The sequence below is a fragment of the Psammomys obesus genome, unplaced genomic scaffold (genome assembly GCF_907164565.1).
Source record: "Psammomys obesus unplaced genomic scaffold, mPsaObe1.curated_primary_1811, whole genome shotgun sequence".
NCBI classification, from domain to species: Eukaryota; Metazoa; Chordata; class Mammalia; order Rodentia; family Muridae; genus Psammomys; species Psammomys obesus.
In genome coordinates this window covers 55,948,428-55,967,671 of record NW_026585895.1, presented here as the reverse complement: position 1 = coordinate 55,967,671, position 19,244 = coordinate 55,948,428, and the positions used below count along the sequence as shown (strand labels likewise).

The 19,244-nt window shown below is 36.0% G+C and overlaps 1 protein-coding gene across 2 annotated transcripts in view; it reads left to right on the top strand.

The window, feature by feature from the left end:
* The first annotated feature begins 3,047 nt into the window (after positions 1–3,047).
* Positions 3,048–19,244, top strand: part of Hnmt (histamine N-methyltransferase) — a 34,140-nt gene continuing 17,943 nt past the window's right edge. The window contains exons 1-2 of one of the 2 annotated variants that reach the window (XM_055599765.1): positions 3,048–3,416; positions 5,961–6,013. In XM_055599765.1, the coding sequence (XP_055455740.1) occupies positions 3,280–3,416; positions 5,961–6,013 (190 nt within the window). In that variant the 5' untranslated portion in view covers positions 3,048–3,279. Of the gene's footprint in view, positions 3,417–5,645; positions 5,750–5,960; positions 6,014–19,244 lie in introns of those variants that run through there. The other variant, XM_055599766.1, reaches the window with a different exon arrangement.

The following is a 19,244-nucleotide window of genomic DNA, read 5'->3' as shown; positions in this document are numbered from 1 at the left end:
ATTATGCTACAGTAGTATAATGCAAATTATAAGAAGAAATAAATTGTAAGAAAAGGAAGAAATAAATACTAATGGGGACCATTTAAAATAATTCCAGGCTTAGCAAAAGAAGGCAAGTAATAAAAAGTAGTTTCCATATGTCTTTTTTTCTACAAAATTTAAAAATAGAGGGGATAAAATTGAAGCTGATGATTATCTGAGGAAGTAGAGGAAATGCTAGGTCTATGAACATGAGTTTTTCTTCTAGGAGACTGGATGTGAGAAGAGCTTAATAAATGGTAAGTAATGGGCTGGGAACTCCAGTTTGGTTAGGCAATACATAAGAATCTTAAGTTCATTTTAAAATTGTCTTAGAATTATATCCTCATGTACCTGAAAGACTTATAAGGCAATAATGATTTAATTATCATTGAAAAGTTAGTGCAATGTGTGATGCTTTTAATTAATATTCCAAAGGGAAGGAAAAGAAGAGTCCCCAGATTTGGTCATTCTACCCAGACAGCTTGGGGATGTTCCAATTCCCAGAAAAATGCCATGTGACATACTGATTGGGAAATATTTTCTGTGAAATCTTAACTGGAAGTTGTTACATTGAAACCAGCATTTAATAAAGTGCAAGTTATGCTAAAAGCAACAAGATTTACTCTTAAAAAAGAATTTTGTATGCAAAACTAATGAGAAAAATGCTATAGATATAAGGTATGTTTTTCAAGAGAGTATGTGAAAATGGTTATATAACATTTTGATATGCTAATATATCTTGAATGCCCAGAACAGCATCCTGAATTATTACTTTATAAGTTATTTAACTGCATAAGTTCTATTCTTTAGAGCATTTAATGAAACCTTGAAGTAAATCTTGGAGTAAATAGAACATTGTGAAACAATGCTCTGGTCACAGTGCATCAATAGACAGCCTTTGGTATACTATACAGAATATACTATACTTATAGTGTATCAATATAGTCTACTTATAGTATACTATACTTATAGTGCATCAATAGACAGCCTTTGGTATACTATATAGTATACTATACTTATAATGCATCAATAGACAGCCTATGGTATAGTATACTTATTACAATTGCTATTTGTAAAAGGAACGTAAACTAGAGTCTTTCCAACAAAGAGGATCAAGAAATAAATTGTATAAAGATATAATACTTTATGGAGTAAGTAATGTTGTAAAGTCTTGATTTTAAATTTTTCAATGACTTTTATTTGCTTGTTTGCTTGTTTGTTTTGTTTAGAGACAGAGTTTCTCTGTTTCTCTGCCTTGGCTGTCCTGGACTCACTCTGTAGACCAGGTTGACTGTTTTATTTTTATAAAGGTAAATGTTATATTGAGAAAAAAATGCCTGCTAAAATATAAAGATTAACATATTGAAGTTATAAAGAGCACATACACATAAGGAAAAGCATCAGGATTCAACTTAAATGAGTTAAGGAAATGAATGAAAGCTACCCAGAGCAGGAAGTACAAATTCTTAACAGAATAAACATTATTTATTCTCACTTATCATCAATGAAATGAAAACATTTAATATTCACAATTTCATGCAACAAATTAACATAATCATAGACAAGCAAGATATTTTTAATGTATTAAAGAGATCATGAACAGATTCTTGCATTGTTCCTGGGAGTTTAAGTTTGGACAAAGAATTTGGGAATCAAATTAATGATTTGGATTAAGAGTCATAAAAATGTTCAAAATGAGCAATTCAAATTCTAAACAAATGGCACCCTTGCAAGGTAATGATTAGAAGTTCTCCTAAGTTTTGGGTGTAAAAGTATTTCCCGTGTGTGTGTGCCTGTGTGTGTGATTGAATTTAGCATTTTTGTCTTTTCTTTTGAGATAGTTTGGATACCGTTTGTTTAGTTTAGGCAAACTGAAATGGGAGCACCATCTAGGAGGTCCAAGGAGATTGCTTGGATTGGCTATGAGAGCAAGAGTGCTAGGGCTTCAGACAGCAGTCAACATTCCCCAGCCCTTCCGCCTTTCCCTGCCACGCTGAGCAAACCGCCCAAGCGCTTACCGTGTCCGCCTTCGCACCTGCACTGCGGGGAAGGGGAGCTCCTGGAGGCACAGAAAAAAAGCAACCCTTAAACTCAATTTTCAAGAGCTGCACTATTTCTGGCACACAAGTCCTCAATAGAATCATCTCAGTTATTAATAACACTCTATGCCTGATAATGAAAGAGATGGAGAGCATATAACAGTACAGAATATCTCACTAGTGGAAGTATTTAACACTGTGAATGCTAAAGTAAACACATAAGCACATTTTCAACCATTTAAAGAAACAGAAGCTTATGTGCAACTTGTTGGGAGAACATGTAACAGTACAGAACATCTCACTAGTGGAAGTATTCAACATTGTTAATGCTAAAGTAAACACATAAGCACATTTTTAACCATTTAAGGAAACAGAAGCTTATGTGCAACTTGTCGGGAGAGCAACCACATAGAGATAAAAGTGGGACTTCAGACCAGTGGATGAAATTTTCAGTTTTAGGAGGCCCAGGAATTAGTAGATGTAGTAACCCTTCTATTCCCATAATGGGAATGCTATTGAATGCTCTTCCCATATGGAATCCCGCTTTAAATTTAGCTTCCAGCTCTCATGATCTTCCTTGACTTAAACATTTTCCTGATTTGTTCAAATATTTGAAGAAATCAGCAGTTGAGCTTTAGAGTCAAAAGCTAAGATAGATGAAGGCAGGGAACTCCTGTACAACACACAGAGCCAGCTCGAGGTTGGTGTAGATTTTAGCAACTGCAGGTTTTTGAAAATGATATGCAGCTTTGTAGCAATCCTGGTCAATCTAAAAACTGACCTTTTACCTAAACAAACAAACAAACAAACAAACAAACAAACAAACAAAAAAACCAAAAAGACAAAAATCCTCTTTCCTACTTGGAATTTACTAGTGACCGCTGCTGCAAAAACAGGAAGTGACTGGAAGGCTTTTACTGCTTTACTGTGACGCTGGACTGCTTTACAGCCTAGTAGGGGGCAAAGTACCAGCGGAAAGTCCTATGTACACTGGTGCACTGAGCTGTTTGTTGGTGCATGTGAAATGCTAAGCAGGTTTAAGTGCTGTCACTGATTTCTTATTCGTGTGTTAGTTTTACCTTATTTGGCGTGGTTTGGGAGACAGACGGCACGGTTCTGGAAGCTTGTGGGGGAGGGGAGCGAAAGAGGGAAAAGAAGGAACTAGGAAGAGAGGAAGTTAAATGTAGCTCCACTCCCTGTCTTTATTAAAGATCCCAATATGGCATCTTGCATGAGGAGCTTGTTTTCTGACCACAGCAGATACGTTGAATCTTTTCGGAGGTTCCTAAATAATTCCACGGAACACCAGTGCATGCAGGAATTCATGGACAAGAAGCTGCCAGGCATAATAGCAAGGTAATAAAAAGAAGCATTTCTTTTAATGGACTGACCTGTGGGCCAAAGATAAATAGGTGGAACCCTGCCCAGGCATAGACAGAGGTGGAGGAGACCCTGGGATTATGGCCAAATCGACCCCAGCTGCCGGCCGCTGCTGCCCGGCCTTGCCTACACCGGCTGGCCTCGCTTGTGCAGCTCTGTTTGCTTTAAATTCTCCGGTCTGTGCTGCATAGCTGGCAGTACAAGCTAAGTGTTAACCGTTTGAAGGCTTTAACGGCACAAGCCCAACCTATTTGGAAAAAGATAACATACAAATCATTAAACTCAGATTTATTTTCTAGCCTCCTTTCAAAATTTACGTTTTAAAAACAGTCTCATGTGGATTCTGATATTTTTCTTAGAATCAAATGGAAGTAGCTGCATAATACTGTTTGCTCCAGAGCATAGAATCAGTGCTTCCCAATTTTAATGCTATTGATTTAAATTTATTTTATCTATTACCGCTCTCCTCCAAACTGTCTTTTCCTTTCAACTTATTATCAATATGATCTTGAAAAGATTATTTTACCATTACCAGTGAGACTTGTTTCTATCCTTATCATAGACTCCTTTATTTAGCATTTATTTTTGATTAATATGGTCAATTTGTCTCAAAGCTGATTAAGTATTATTGAGGTAACAGAAGAGAGTAAAGTCACCAAATGGGTAAATTGTTGTGACTCTTTTTTTTTAAAAGTAACTATAGAAAACTAGTAAAAAGACACTGACCAAGTTTACAAGCAACAACAACAACAACAACCTGTTTTTTTTATTTTTGCTGTCTGAATTTCTTTCTGGAGTTAGTTCCCTGTGGGGCACTTCTGCCCAATCAGAGCAGACTTGTTGCAAACACAAAATTCTACAGGTCTTTTCTACTTTTTCTTCTTTTGTCAAGCACTTTACCAACAGAGTCATTTCCCCAGCCTTGTATTTTGTGTCTTAACCAGGTTCATTAATTGACATGTAGTAGGATAAAGATATAAAAACTAACGCATGGGCTCTACACCCCACCCGATGCACACACAGGTGCCCCTAAGTATAAGTGGACTTAGGCTTTACACACAGAGCACAGAAGTTGGGAGGGAAACAGGTGGGAAGACAGAGGAGAATTGGAGGGGAAGGAATAGTGGGTGAAAACCCATTATGTGCCTGTGTAACATTTTCAAATTAAAGAACATGAAAATATTAAAGCAGATACCAAGTAGACACTTTTATCTGAAATTATAATTTCATTCTTTGGAGCTTTCTACTTGTTTCAAAAAATATAGGTTATGGGTTACTTTCTTAATAGTTTAAAACATTTTTTTTTTTTTTTTTTTTTTTTTGCATAGTACACATTCAGCCTTTAGTTTAGCCGGGTTCTTGACTTACTTTAGTCTCACAGCACAGACTGAAGATGAATAATGTTTAACACAGTGCTGACCCACTCACTGTCTTTTGAGTGCATCCAGCCTAGAAGGAATGTTGACAGTAGACTCTGTGAAAGGCTCATGAAAGTTCAATTTTGCACTCTGATTTTAAGTTGATAGTTCTATCTTATTCATGTTTTTAAAATATAATTCTTAGGATAGGTATACAGTAAACACATAATACAAATTTGTTTATTGAATGGAACCCAGGAAGGAGGAGGAAAAAGACATCATAAAGGTGGCGTGAAGCACCAAGTTCTTGCCAGCCCCAAGCTTTCTACCTTCAGTGTAAAATGTTCACAGAGGTTGACACAAGAATGTGCTCTTGTTTTCTAGTCTTCAAAGAAATGCCACCTTTTACCTGTGAGATGTTTATAGTGTGTTTTTGTCTCCAAGTTCAAGGAAGAAATGGATCCTGTTGAAGGAGATACCCCAATTGTGGGGGTTCCATCCCAGACCCTGACTAAGCATAAAACTCACCCAAACACCTGTTTTCACAGAGAGATCCTTTATTAAGCTTGGAAGAAAAATTAAAGTGGCTGCTTTCTGTCACAGGCAGAAAAATAGCAGCAAGTGAGCCTGCAGGTGTAATTTTTTTTTTAATTTTTTTTTTGCAGGTGTAATTTTTAAGAAAATAAAACAGAAGGTCTGTGTTAGGATGGACTAGGATGTGGTAGTATTTGATTGGGCATGTTAATTAGGTGAACTGAGGGCTTTTGGTTGCTGGACTTCAATACTTTGATACCTGGACCTTGGTAGTCAGCCTCAGGAGGAGGAAGTAGTGAAATAAGGAAGTAGACCTTAGTGGCTAGCTTTAGGAATGCAACATAATAATTTTTAGCAAGGCAGAGGGAATGGGGGAGAAGGGCAAGACCTTTCAGAACCATGCTCGTCATGTTTGAGGTAGGTCCCTTCACCCATGTTTTTAGGTATTCTAAAAATAGCAATAGAAATAATTAAAGGGCCACAGACATGACTGTCACTTACATGTCTGCATCTTGTCCATCCATTGATTAATCTTTTGCTTTTCAACAGACTTGATAGGAAGACTTGCCAAAGCACCATTCATGTGTTTCTTAAATTATTTAATTTTGTTTGTTTGCTTGCTTTTCAGAATTGGAGAGACAAAAGCAGAAATGAAGATTCTGAGCGTAGGTGGAGGTGCAGGTATGAAAAACACATGTAAACTTTATATTCTCTTATAGGCATGATGGTTTTTGGTAGTCCATGTTTATGCTCTAGGAATGCACTTTCCTTTGCTTTTGTAAAAGATCAAGTTATAAATACTATCAGCACCATTCAACTCATATTAATCACTCTTAATAAGCTTATAAGCTTTAGGACATTAGCCTTCATTATAGTGTATAGGATAGGTTCAAGGTGAGATTTTCTTATTCTTTTTGAAAGTAGAAAACCAGGAAAACTTAGAAGATTGTTACTGAGGACTGTAAACTTTCACCAGAATGTAAATTGATACACAGCTCCCGTCATTAAAAACATCTCAATGTGGGCAAAAATTACTTAGTATCATAGTTAATTTACATTCTTGTAGCCTCATCTCTGAAATGAATTGACCTCTTAACTTCCTTCTGAGTGAATTCTGAAAGTAATTTTTAATCATTCAAACTACTTTCTTATCTATGTTTTATTAACATCACTTGCTTGTATTATTCTTCAGAGTTTTTAATTCAGGAAGAAAAGTAATAACCGCAGCAAAGCAGATTGATATATGTGTCATTTGTAACTATCCTAACGAACTGTATAACTTTAGCTGGTGTAAGATGAGATTTTGTCATCAGTAAAACGGAAATGCTGCCTCTTATCTACAGGCTTGTAATAAGCAAGCATTTATAAAGTGCTCAGCATGTGCTGTTCCTCCTGTAAGACAAAAGTTTGCCTCTTGGAAACACTGAAATGACAGTTTTTTCTCAACAGTTAGTATTTGTTTCATTTTTAAGGTAGTAGTCATCTTTGATTTAATATAAAATATGCTGACATAGTTATGATTACAGCCTACTAAGAGGAGCCTACACTGACACTTGTTAGTGTCCTTGAGCCTGTTAAATACAAGTGTTCCTTGCCATATGAATGGGGTAGATTATAGCCCATATTAACGCACATAAAATCAAGTGAAAAAGAATAGTTAGTTTATGGTAGCACTATTTGTTCAATTTTCATAAAATTTACTGTGTTATAATGTAATAAGGACTAATCTTAAATCTATTTGCCCTGTTATCTTTAGCCATACAGATAAGTGAGAGCAGCAAGGACAAATCAAGAGGGTTTCTGTCGTAAATCATGCTATAGAGAAATGTTTAAGTCATGATACTGTATTTATTGCTTACTGATAGTATAAGTTGAAAAGATTGTAATAGCGATAGATTACCCAAAGAATATCCTATTAGCTCACTTAATAGAGAGTCATTTCCAGTGTTTTGCTTATGAGTTTCAGATACCCTCCATTCATCAGGACTATGACTTCATATTGTCACACATGGACTTAGAGAAAAGTTCTACAAGCAACAATGATTAAAAAATAGTCTATATCATGACTTCGTTAATTGTTTTTTAATGTAAAGACAGTTGAATTTCTAATGCAAATGTATCCACATTCTTTTCTTTTTCTTTTTTCTTTTTTAAGACAGGGTTTCTCTGTGTAGCCCTGGCTGTCCTGTAACTTGCTCTGTAGACCAGGATGCACTTGAACTTCAGAGATCTGCCTACCTCTGCCTCCTGAGTTAGTGCTAGGGTTAAAGGCTGCACTACCACCTTTCAGCTCTGTATCCACATTCTTATGAACTATCTTATTAAGAATATCCGGCCTGTACACTGATTCTTTACATTAAGATGCACCTAGGCACTAATAGGATTCATCAAAATAAAGGGAAGAATACTTTGAGTCCTTTTGTTGGAGGCTGAACATTGTATTGCTACCAGGCTCTATCATGGAGAGAATATGGAATTTCTCAGGGTTATTTTTCCTAAGAAAGTGGTCAGAAACATAAAGAGAACTTGAAAAATTCAAATTGTATACTTAGCTTTCATTAACTGAATGAAATAAATAAGTATTAATTCAACAATTGCTTGGACAAGGTGTCCTTGTTATGAGTGAGTTATTTCATATAGTTTGAAATTTTGTATTGCCACTAGGTAATGCTTATCTGACAAACTAAAGGCAAACACTATCCACTGAGGAATCATATATTCTTGCCTTAGAGAAACAGTGCCTCTCATATTTTATCATTTTCAATTAAGAGGTTTGTATTGTCCTTGAACTTGGTTGTCCTTTTAAATCAGTCTCTGAACTCTTATCTCTTGCAAGTGCAGCAGTTGGTCTTTTGCTGTGCTTTGTTCTCAGTTCCCCCAGTTTACTTCACAGGATCTCATCACTATCTTAGCTCACTGGAGTCTGGGTTTACTGTCTAGATGTTCCGTTCTCAGATGCATAGGCAACTTCAGCTGATTTTCTACATACTTCTGGTAAAAATGTTCTTTCCATTCAAAGCTGTGATACCATTTCTCCCAGCACAGTTGAGAAACAACTACCCAAAGCAAACGAACTTACAAACTCCATAAGTGAAATTGCAACTTATCGTGAGTGATTGTGTTCAGGGCCAAGCAGCTGCCATCTGGGGCCATTCACCTCCCCTCCCTTGCAAAACAGTCATCCCAGCTGGCCTTGTCGACAGTTTAACCCCTCCACCCCCCAACCGCCTGTATTCAACTGTTTGTTACCAACTGGCATGTTTGTACATAGCACAGAGGCAGAACTAGAATCTCTATAAATTCATATATATGCCAAGAGGACGACTAAGGAGCATCCTTTTAGGTGGCTGTGGGAAGCCCTCATTCCTACTGATTGCAGCTTTCTGGGTGTGGCCATTAAAGGAGTGTCGGCATCCCTGTAGCTAATCCCTTATCTGTGCTCTGTAGGAAGCTCAGTATCTTCCTTAGGAGAAGGGCTACACCTTCCTTTCATCTCCTTCTGGGAAGGAACTTTAGCAACACTGCTTTATGCCACTGAGTGCTCATGTTCTTTGGTCATTTATTATTGTCAGAATTATGAGAAGGAAATATGCCTATGTACACTTTTCTGTTTAGAAACTAGTGTTTATGTCAACTGTACCTTATGAAAAATGTAGTGTTCAAAAAGATCTTATGACACTTTTATTCATAATTCAAGCAATTATTAGGGATTGATATAGTTCAAAAGAAAGGAAATTGATGAAAAACTTCTTGGGGTAGTTTTTAAGTAATTTTCTACATTCGTAGCTCTGTTATCTACAAATTATATGTTCTAGTGATGGAGACGTGTATGAAACATATATGAATAAAAAAGAGAGGAAATCACAAGGAAGACAAATCATGGGCAAAATCCTAGATCATGTAACTTTTACAGAGCCCACCCTGAGCAGTTGTTTACATATGTATGCTTTAATAAGAAGCAGTGAGCAGTCAGGGATGTTTTTATTGTTGTATGTTATCAGGGTTTCTTTAAGTCTTATCATGTTGACTTCAACAATCACTTTTTACTTTTTAGAATAGTAACATTATTTTTACTCTAAATCTTAGAGTTTGCTTTTTGGTTCATTTCAACATTGATGTTTCCTTAAATTAAAATTAAACCTGGTAGGGCTTCACAATCATTTCATTTTTATGAGTGTTGTTCCATGCTAGATGGTGCATGAAAAACAAGAAATTCATAGTGTTTTTGGTAAGGGGAAATGCTACTAATTTATAATGCTACAAACTTAACACTTATGCCTGAAACATGCTCCAGAAAGGATTTATTGACATTGTTCTTTTTTTTTTTTAAGATTTATTTATTTATCATGTATACAACGTTCTGCCTGCATCTACACCTGCATGCTAGACCAGGGCAACCATGTGGTTGCTGGAAATTGAACTCAGGACCTCTGGAAGAGCAACTAGTACTCTTAACCTGTGAGCCATCTCTCCAGCCCTAGCATTACATTCTTGCTATGGGCTTTGCATATATGAAATTTATTTTTTCAGTTATTATATTTGAGTATCAGAAAGTATGATAAGAATTAGAACTAAATTCAACAGTCTAATTCTATCCAGCTTTTAATTTGTATTTCGATTACTTCATGTACAGGTGGTATGAACCCTCTCATAATTTTTTGGTAAAAATTTTATGGTTATCAGTTGAGAACACTTGTATGAGGTGAATTTTTGTTATGCAGCACATAGACACTAGCATTTCTATAGAGGAAAAAAATAGGAAAAAATGTAATTCATCCTCATTCAAATAACCAACTTGAGCATTATTAGGTAGGATAAAGATAGGGTCCAACAAATTTTACAGAATCGATGTAAAAATTATTAACCTGATAAAAGAGAAAATCATTTAGTAATGACTAAATATTTGAAAATATGATTCTTAGGGCTGGACAGATGATCCAGTGGTTAAAAGCACTATCTGCTCTTCCAGCAGACCTGGGTTTGATTCCCAGCACTCACATGGCTGATCATAGCTGTCTGTAAGTCCAGTTATAGGGGGATCTGACAGCCTCATATAGACATACATGCAGGCAAAATACCAATGCATGTGAAATAAAAATAGGTAAATTTTTAAAAAGTTGAATAAGAGAAAATATGATCTTAGCAGCTTTTTAATTTTATCTCCTTTCTCAAATAAAATGTTAAGGGAACACAAGTTTATTGATTTCAGTTGTTAGGTAGGCAAATGGGCTAGTAAGTCTTTTAAGCGAGGATAGCAGCAGAACAAATATAATTAATGGGCTGATGTGACTCTTGGACTTAGAAAACAGTGTCATTATAGTACTATGTCTTTTCAGAAATAATAATAATATGTGACCTGCTCTGACTAATTCAACAAAGATCAACCAGCCCTGAAAACCCGTTTGTTAGATTGTAGGGGTTCATGGTGCTAAGTTACACTTTGTACAATTGTTTTACAGACACAAAAATTCCAAAGTTTGGTTGTTTGGATAAATGGGTAGATTTACAATTTAACAACACTGCTTTTCCTGAGTGACTGTTAACTAGGGTCATCATCCCTGCCTGGTGTAATTACTCTTTATCTGATAAGAGGCACGGGACTTAATTAGTGGCTGTCAGCCTAGGTTGTGACCTCTTCAAGTCCCGGGCAGAGCCATACTCTTTTAGCTAAGTTTCACTTTTGTATAGCAACTTTTAAAGCAAGTTTATTGATCAATCTTTCACAACATTGGTTTATTACTTCCATTTCTTACTTCACTAGGAGATGACAGAAAGCAGAGGTTAATGCTGTACTGTCTAGATCAATAAATTGAAAATGATGGAAAGCATAGAATTTGAGGATGACAGAGCAAGAAAAATTAAGCTGAATGTATTTATTGCTGCCTTCAAGTATTTTCTGTGAAAAACCTGAAAAATATTTGTTCCCAGAAATGGAAAGCCCAAGAAAGTGACTTTTCAGTTCATTATAAGAATTTGCCAGTAACTAAACCTGCTTGGAAGTGAAGTACATGTTGGCAGGGGTGTGGAGGGGAGGGACCCAACCTGTTCACATATGTTAGAAAAGGGCTTAGACATGAATACTGTGAATGTTTGAGCCATCAGAGTTGCTTCTAGTCTAAAAATCTATGGTTTTATGAGTAGCCCTTTTGGAAAGAGGTAGGCCTCTCTCCATTCACATGATTGTTTCCATGTTTGGTTCTGTTGGAGATATGAACTCTTTTTTTTAACTTAATTTTTTCATTTAATATATTTAGATCATGTTTTTCCTCTCCCATGGGCTTCTAGACATGCACTCAACCTTTAGGCAAAGTATTGATGATATATAACTTGAAATATTTCAAATTTGAATTTTTAATATATAGCAAAATAGAAGTTATATTCTGAGGCAGATGTAGGCCTTGGTGATATAGTCTATAAAATTAGGACTGTCTACAAGTGTATTACACATTTGGAAGAATGGAGCATAAGAGTACATGACATTGGAGCCATTGTTTTAAAGGCAGAAGCAAGATTCTTTGAGCCAATTAAGGCTTGAAACAAACAAACAAAAATGATAATGGACAAAATGAAGAAAAAAAATCATCATTTGTAAATGAAAAGACTATATTTGTTTTAGAGTGATGAATTACTGGTTGGGAGACACTGCTGCCTTTTCAGTGGCCTGGGCTGGATCCCACCACCCACCATGGAAGCTTACCATGATTGGTAAGTCATTCCCAGGGGAATAAATGTCCTTTTTCTGGCCTCTGAGGACATGGCACATATATGTTGCACAGATACACATACAGGCAAACATGCACAAAATGATAAATTAACTTTAAAAATTAAAAATATATACTTAGAAAAGCAAATAAGTTCAATTGTATAGCAATAGAAGTAATAAGAATAAGGCTACGGTCTGATATTAGATATTGTATATGTATGTATACTTATAATATATGCATATACGTATATAACATATGTACAGTACATTCATGTATACACATATGCATATATACATATACCCCACCTGTATACATGCATATATATGGATTATGATGTGGCATTGTAATTTTCCTGAAATTTATATTTGTATTTTATAGATCCTTGTACCTGTTGGGATTTAGTCTCTTAATTGGGGAATGGGAGTCTACATGACCTTTGCCATTAAATAAGACAATTCAATTTAGTATACAAACTTTCGAGTGGGGAGATAGCAATCCTGTTCTTGCTGAGGACTGGCACATGGGTACCTATGTCAGAGGGCTTATAGTATCCTCTAACTCCAGCTGCAGAGGATCCACTGTGCTCTTCTGGCCTGTGTGTGGACATGTGCATGTACATGGTACATGTTGGTGATCTGAAATATGTAGGATGATGAAATAAAGAGAGACACTCGAGGGTGGAATAAGGCTTTGCAGCACAAGGGTGGACTGAGCAGCTTTGTGGAAGCATATTTATTGATTGTTACACAAAAGTTAATTTTAGAGTGAGTCAAGTTCCTCATTCAGAGCTTCTGATGTGATCTATGTGCTGCCTGAAAGGAACACATGACCCACACACTTCTCAGTACGTACGTATTGGGAACTTTTTGCAGTGCTCAGTAATGCAAGAATTCCATCCAGGCTTGCCAGGAATGTTTTGTGAGTGACGTTATGAGAAGGCCATAAAACTTCTTCAGAAATGCATCTCCATAAATCTCAGATAACAGTCACTGATCAGATACAGAAGATTTCCTCAGGTTAGATACACATAAAAACAATCCCAACTCTCCAGTACTCATGCCAGATACAAAGGCTTTACTAATTTTTCCACTACAGGTACACATAGACAAACACATACCACATAAGTAAAAGCAAATAAATCTTTAAAAATGTTAAACGATTGAATTAATATATAATTGCTTTAATTTAATACCTATTACATGTCATTAACTGAAAAATTATCTCCATATACTATAATATGTATAATAATTCTTTAGCATAGACTATATTCAGCCCAGTTTACAGATGTGAAACATAAAGGACAGAAAGAGCAGCAAATGACGTGTGATCTTGTAATAGCTAGGGAGCCTTCCAATATTTACTAGTACATTTGTTGTCTTGTGGGTTTTTTTTTGTTGTTGTTGTTTGTTTTTGTCTCTGTTTTAGATGAAGTCTCATTGTATAGTTCAGTCTGGATTTGAACTCACGATCCTGCTGCTTCCACATCCTTAGTGTTTGGGTTACAAGTATGCACCTGACTAGTAACAAAGACATTTTAAAATGTTTTTTTTTTCTTTATACGCTGTAATAGCACGATTTATGCACTTTATTTTTAGAAAAGGGCTAACAGAGGAGTTGAAGTATTATAGGATTATTATTTTGTGAGGGCATTACTTGATACTTTCTAGGTGTTACTATGTTTTATTTTCCACACATCTCTTGGGGGCTTCATTTAAAGTTGAAGAAGCTAATGTTCAATTGCCTAAGATCTTAAAAGGTTTAAGATACTTATTATTACTTGGGGAATCCAGTGGAAAAAGGGGAGGAAGAGTTGTCAAAGCCAGAGGGCTAACAGGGGCTCACAGAAACTGAACCCACAACCAGGGAGTCTGCATCGGCCTGACTGAGGCCCTCTACATATATATTATGGTTTTGTAGCTTGGTTTTCTTGTGGGACTCCTAACAGTGCTGTGGAGCTGTCTCTGACATTTTTTGCTTGCTTTTGGGACCATTTCATTGTTTCCTTGTACTGGTTCACCTCAGCCAGCCTTGGTATGAGGGGCGCTGCCCAGTCTCACTGCAACTTGATAAGCCAGGTTTGTTTGATCTTCCTGGAAGACCTGCTTCTCTGAGAAAAGGGGAGGAGGAGTAAATGATGGGGTGAGGGGACTGGGAAGAAAGGAGGATGGGGAAACTGGTTAGGATGTAATATATGAGAGAAAAATAAATTTAAAAAAAAAAGACATTTATCATCGGGTTGAAGGTGACAGATTGAGAGCTGAAATAATACAAACTGTGGTCTTAGGCTGGAGACACTGGAGTTTGCGATTCCAGTTACCAATACAAAGGCTGGGTAATTGGAGTCCCAAGAAGAACCTATAATGCTGACATATATGGATTTGCACAACTGCTTAAATTCTATGTATTGATTATCACAGACTATCAGACTAAGATTTAGAGCTTCAAAAAAGAACCAATGCCCCAGTTCAGAGTATTATATTTTAGTTTTCAATATATTTCATCTAATTTATTGACTCAAGTATTACTTTATCTAGAAACACCTTTGAAGATATATCTACAAGACTGTTTAACTAAACTTCTGGGCATATGTCATGGAAAAGTTGATATATAATATGAGCAATCAAGGTTAATTTTTAAAAATAATGAACTTGAGTAAAAAATAATCAGTAATGTTAGCAGCTTGAGCTTACCACTGGTTGTAATTAATTCTTTGTAAGCACCGTAATTTGAGAAGATATTGTTATATATTTTAAATCTACCAGTTATTCAAAATTATGTCAGATTTTTAGTGTAATGGTTTATAACCCAGAAGAGGCTACACACAGGAGTATTAAGCCACCGTGTTGAGTTACCTCTCATGGAGGTTTCTTTTACATGGTGAACACTGCTCAGATCAATAAATACCAACATGTATTTCTCTCATTTCTCTGTCTTCTGTCCAAGGATCCACCAAGCTAAGAACTCAAGGGAGCTAAATGAAAACAATATTTACGTTCCCTACAATGCAGTATTACATAAAACACACAACAGGATTTTGAAAAATGAACAGATTGGTAATGGTACACTTCTAACACATTAAGCGCAAAAAAAGTATTACAACACCATATGGAGTTCTTCAGGGCAAACAATGAAAATACAAAGGCTGAGTTATAACTAATAAAAAGCAAACGAGAATACAGAGGGCACAATGAACATCTTGGAAGAGATAACCCTCTTTTTTTTTGTTTTTGTATTTTTTGGTATTTTTTTGGCATTTATTTTGTTTTGTATTTTATTTATAAATTAAAACATTTCCACAAAAGTTTAAAATGCAGATTTGGTATGAAGAGATTTATTGTACTGAGGTGGAGAGAGAGAGAGACACACAGAGACAGAGAGACAGTGGGAGAGTCTAAGAGAAGAGAGAAGGGGGGTGGGAGAGGCGCCTCAGGAGAGAAAAACCAGAGAGGGGAGAGAAACCGAGGCAGAGAGAACAAGAGAGAAGAGAGAGAGAAGTAAGATATGGGGTCTTTTGATCCCAGGCCCCTGGGGTGACTGATGATGATGTCACAGGTTGCTAAGCAACCTAGAGTCAGGCTGCTTATATGCTGACAGATGTTCTCTATAATACACTGATTTATGCTGACACATATTTGGATTTTACTAACTGCTGAAATTCCACAAAATGATTAACAGAGAAAATCAGTTTAAAAATCATTAATTTGCTCTGTTATTCACAAAGAAGACTAGAAAAGTTCGATATTCAAATACAACAATTATATCTCCATTTTCACAGGAAAATTTGTAGACTTTTTAAAAATGAAGATATTTAATACCATTTCTTGATAAGGCTTTAGTGAATGCAAAAAACTTTAGGTGTTTATGTGCTTCAAGTCTCAGAATGTCAAAAATAAGTTGCCTAAATGGCCCATTCCCAAGTTTGCACATGAGTGGAAACACCAAACATTGTCTTTCTCACTGAAGCAAGTCCATGGCTCCCAAGTTCACATTTACTCCTGAATGTACTGTAAATTTCTGAATTGTTTGTTAATTCAAGTCTCTTTTATTTTCTTTCATCTGTGGACCATATCTCTAACCCAAGAATATAGGTCTTGAAAACATTCCCTTATGATAAACTGATTATCTTTGGTGTTGTAGTGTTCCTTTGTTCTACTTGGATTTTGTTAATTTGTTTTTCTTTTTCTTTCTTTTGATTATTTTGACTAAGGGTCTGCCAATTTTTATCTTCTCAAAGAAACAGCTCTCAGATTTATTGATTCTTTGTTTTGATTTTTTTGTTTGTTTCTATTTCATTAATTTCTTCCCTGGTTTTTATTATTTCTCCTTATCTTGTGGGTTTGGATTTGGTTCTTGTTTCTCTAAACTCTTGATTTGCATCACTAAGTCACTTATTTGTGCTCTTTCTAATTCTATAGTAGGTGCTTAAAGATATATACTTTCCTCTCAAGGCTACATTTACTGTGTCCCATAAGTTTGATTGTGTTTTGCTTTCCTTGCATTGAAAATCAGTAACCTTTTGTTTTCCTTTTTGAGTTTTTACTACCCATTCATCATCCAGTAGTATATTATTTAATCTTCATGAATTTGTGTGATTTCTGGAGATTCTTTTGCTGCTAATTTTAAGCCTTATTGTATTGAGGTCAGGATACACAGAATTTCTTCAGTTTCACTGTATTTGTTGAGACTTATTTTGTGTTCTAGAATGAGGTTTATTTTAGTTCTCTATTCTTTGATATTTAGGTGGAATAGGTAGTCTATTGATACCTGTTATATTGATTTGATGTATGACATCATGTTTCACTGTCTATTTTTCTTCAGATAATATGCCTGTTTTGGCAAGTTATCTGTGTCTTCAAGTCAGCTTTTATGAAACTGGTTGAGCCAGAGTTTATGGTTAGGATTGTAATGTTTCCTTATTTAATTGTTTCCTTCGTCAAAAATCTTTTTCTTTTTAAATCTCTTTTGATTAATCTTTATTTGGAAGTCTGTTTTTGTCAGCTAGTGGAATAGTGACATCTGCTTGTTTCTTGGTCCCATTTGCTTGGAACACGTCCTTCCTTCCTTCCTTCCTTCCTTCCTTCCTTCCTTCCTTCCTCCCTCCCTCCCTCCCTCCCTCCCTCCCTCCCTCTTTCTTTTCTTTCTTTCTTTCTTTCTTTCTTTCTTTCTTTCTTTCTTTCTTTCTTTCTTTCTTTCTTTCTTTCTTTCTTTCTTTCTTTCCTTACTTTCCTTTCTTTCTTTTTCTTCATATTTCTCCCCAAAGTGGTGCCTCCTTTGAGTTGTAGGAATTTCTTGTAGATAATAAATAGTTGGACTTTCTAAATCCATCCAATTAACTTCTATCTTATGACTGGGGAGTTGAAGCCACTAATATATAAAGTTATTATTGAAAGGTCTGTATTGAGAGTTGTCTTTTCATTGTACTTTTTGCTGTTTGTGTTCTTAATCACATTTTGTGTGAAAAATGAAAAATGAGAAAAGAAAAAGGGAGACACTACCATCAAATAAGACAAAGGGCATAAAGTGGAAGTATCCTTGAGAAATAGGAACTTATGATTACCCAACTTGTTTGGTGATATATTTTTCTGAAAATGTCTCTTGTCTTCAGAGAATGTACTTTTGCCAGACCTTACAGCCATTTTAAGGATGTGTCTATCTGAGATTTCTTTAATGCGCCTGTACAGTTAAAAGTAAATTGTGTATGCTTACTCTTGAAGAAACAGTTCTGTTGTCTCCTCCTGTTATGTATTCAGGTTTGTGAAGGATCCTGTATGCCCAGAGCTCAGATTCCAAAGTGGTTACTGCCCACTTTGCTTGTTTTCTAGCAGTTACAGTTAAAGAATTGCATGCTCTCTGAATATCCCAAGAGAATGCCTTTTTTATACATGCCTAGGGCTGAGCTAGATATGATCTGCCACTTGAGAACTTCTAATATATCTGGATTCATCCTAGCAGAAAATATCATCAAGTCTCAGGAGGGAACATGATGATATGTCAGTTATTTCTTTCTATGCTGAATTTTATATCTTTATAATTGATTTTTTAATTTAACTTTCCTTTTGTAGTCCCTTGGGGCAAGTTGGTATCTCTCTCTCTCTCTCTTTTTAATTAGACTTCAGTTTCTTTTGCCAGTTTCTTGCCCTCCTTTTACTTTTGTTTCTTTAAACATCATTTGCTTTGCTTTAAAGATGGCTTCTTAGGAATTGATAGCTTTTTAGTTCTTAGTACGGAGGACTTAAAGAATAAATAACTTAGATTTAGATGAGCGTATCTTAAACTTAGGCACATCACAGTATTTGGATTGCTTGTGTGGTTAGTAATAAGATGGTAGAGCTTGCAGTCAAGATCATGTTAGAAGACACAGATAAATTGTCGTAGCCCAGTGTTTAGTGAGCTCTTACGTGGTCAGTATATGAACAAAGTGATGCAGGGCTCCATCGGGGTTGGTTACTCCTGAGCTCTGCCTCTCCAAATGATGGGGCATGGCCTAAAGAGACTTTTGGAAAGAATGGCAGTAGGTAGAGAGGTCAGGATGAAAGAGAAGCACAGATTCAGGAAGAAGAGCACATATGGAAGCACTAACAGGTCAGATTCAGGACATTAGTCAGGGCAAAGCCTCTAAATAAGAAGAGCTTGGAGAAATAACTAGAAAGGAGCTTGTGGGAAGAATAGTCATTAGTTAGTCATTTCTCTCTATTCGGCACATTCAACTATGCCCAGGCACAGCTGTAGGCAAGGGCTAATAAGGATAAAAGGGATATCAGATGTCTTTTTTCTCAAAATGCCGTTGCTTAGTGAAAGCGACAAACTTGGAACTATCAGCAGATAAATCTCTGTTTTGATGGTGTAGGTCAAAGGAATTTCATTTCCAAACATGTCTTAAGCATGCATGATGTGTATATGACCTTTGTGCCAGACAGTGTTTTTTCTTTCCTTTTTATTGAAAACGGATTCTTTTCTTATAGAGTACATCCTAATTACAATTTCCTCTTCCTCTAGCCCCCCCCACTCCCCTCTCCTCCAGATCCACTTTCTTTCTCTCATTAGAAATGACCAGGCTTCTAAGAGATAACAACCAAACCAATCATATTGAAGTTCAACACAGCACACCAACGTGAGGAAGAGTCTTAATAGCAGGCACAAGAGTCAGAGACCCACTTGTTCTTACTGTCAGGAAAAAAACTTGGTGCAGACCCATATAGGCTCTATGC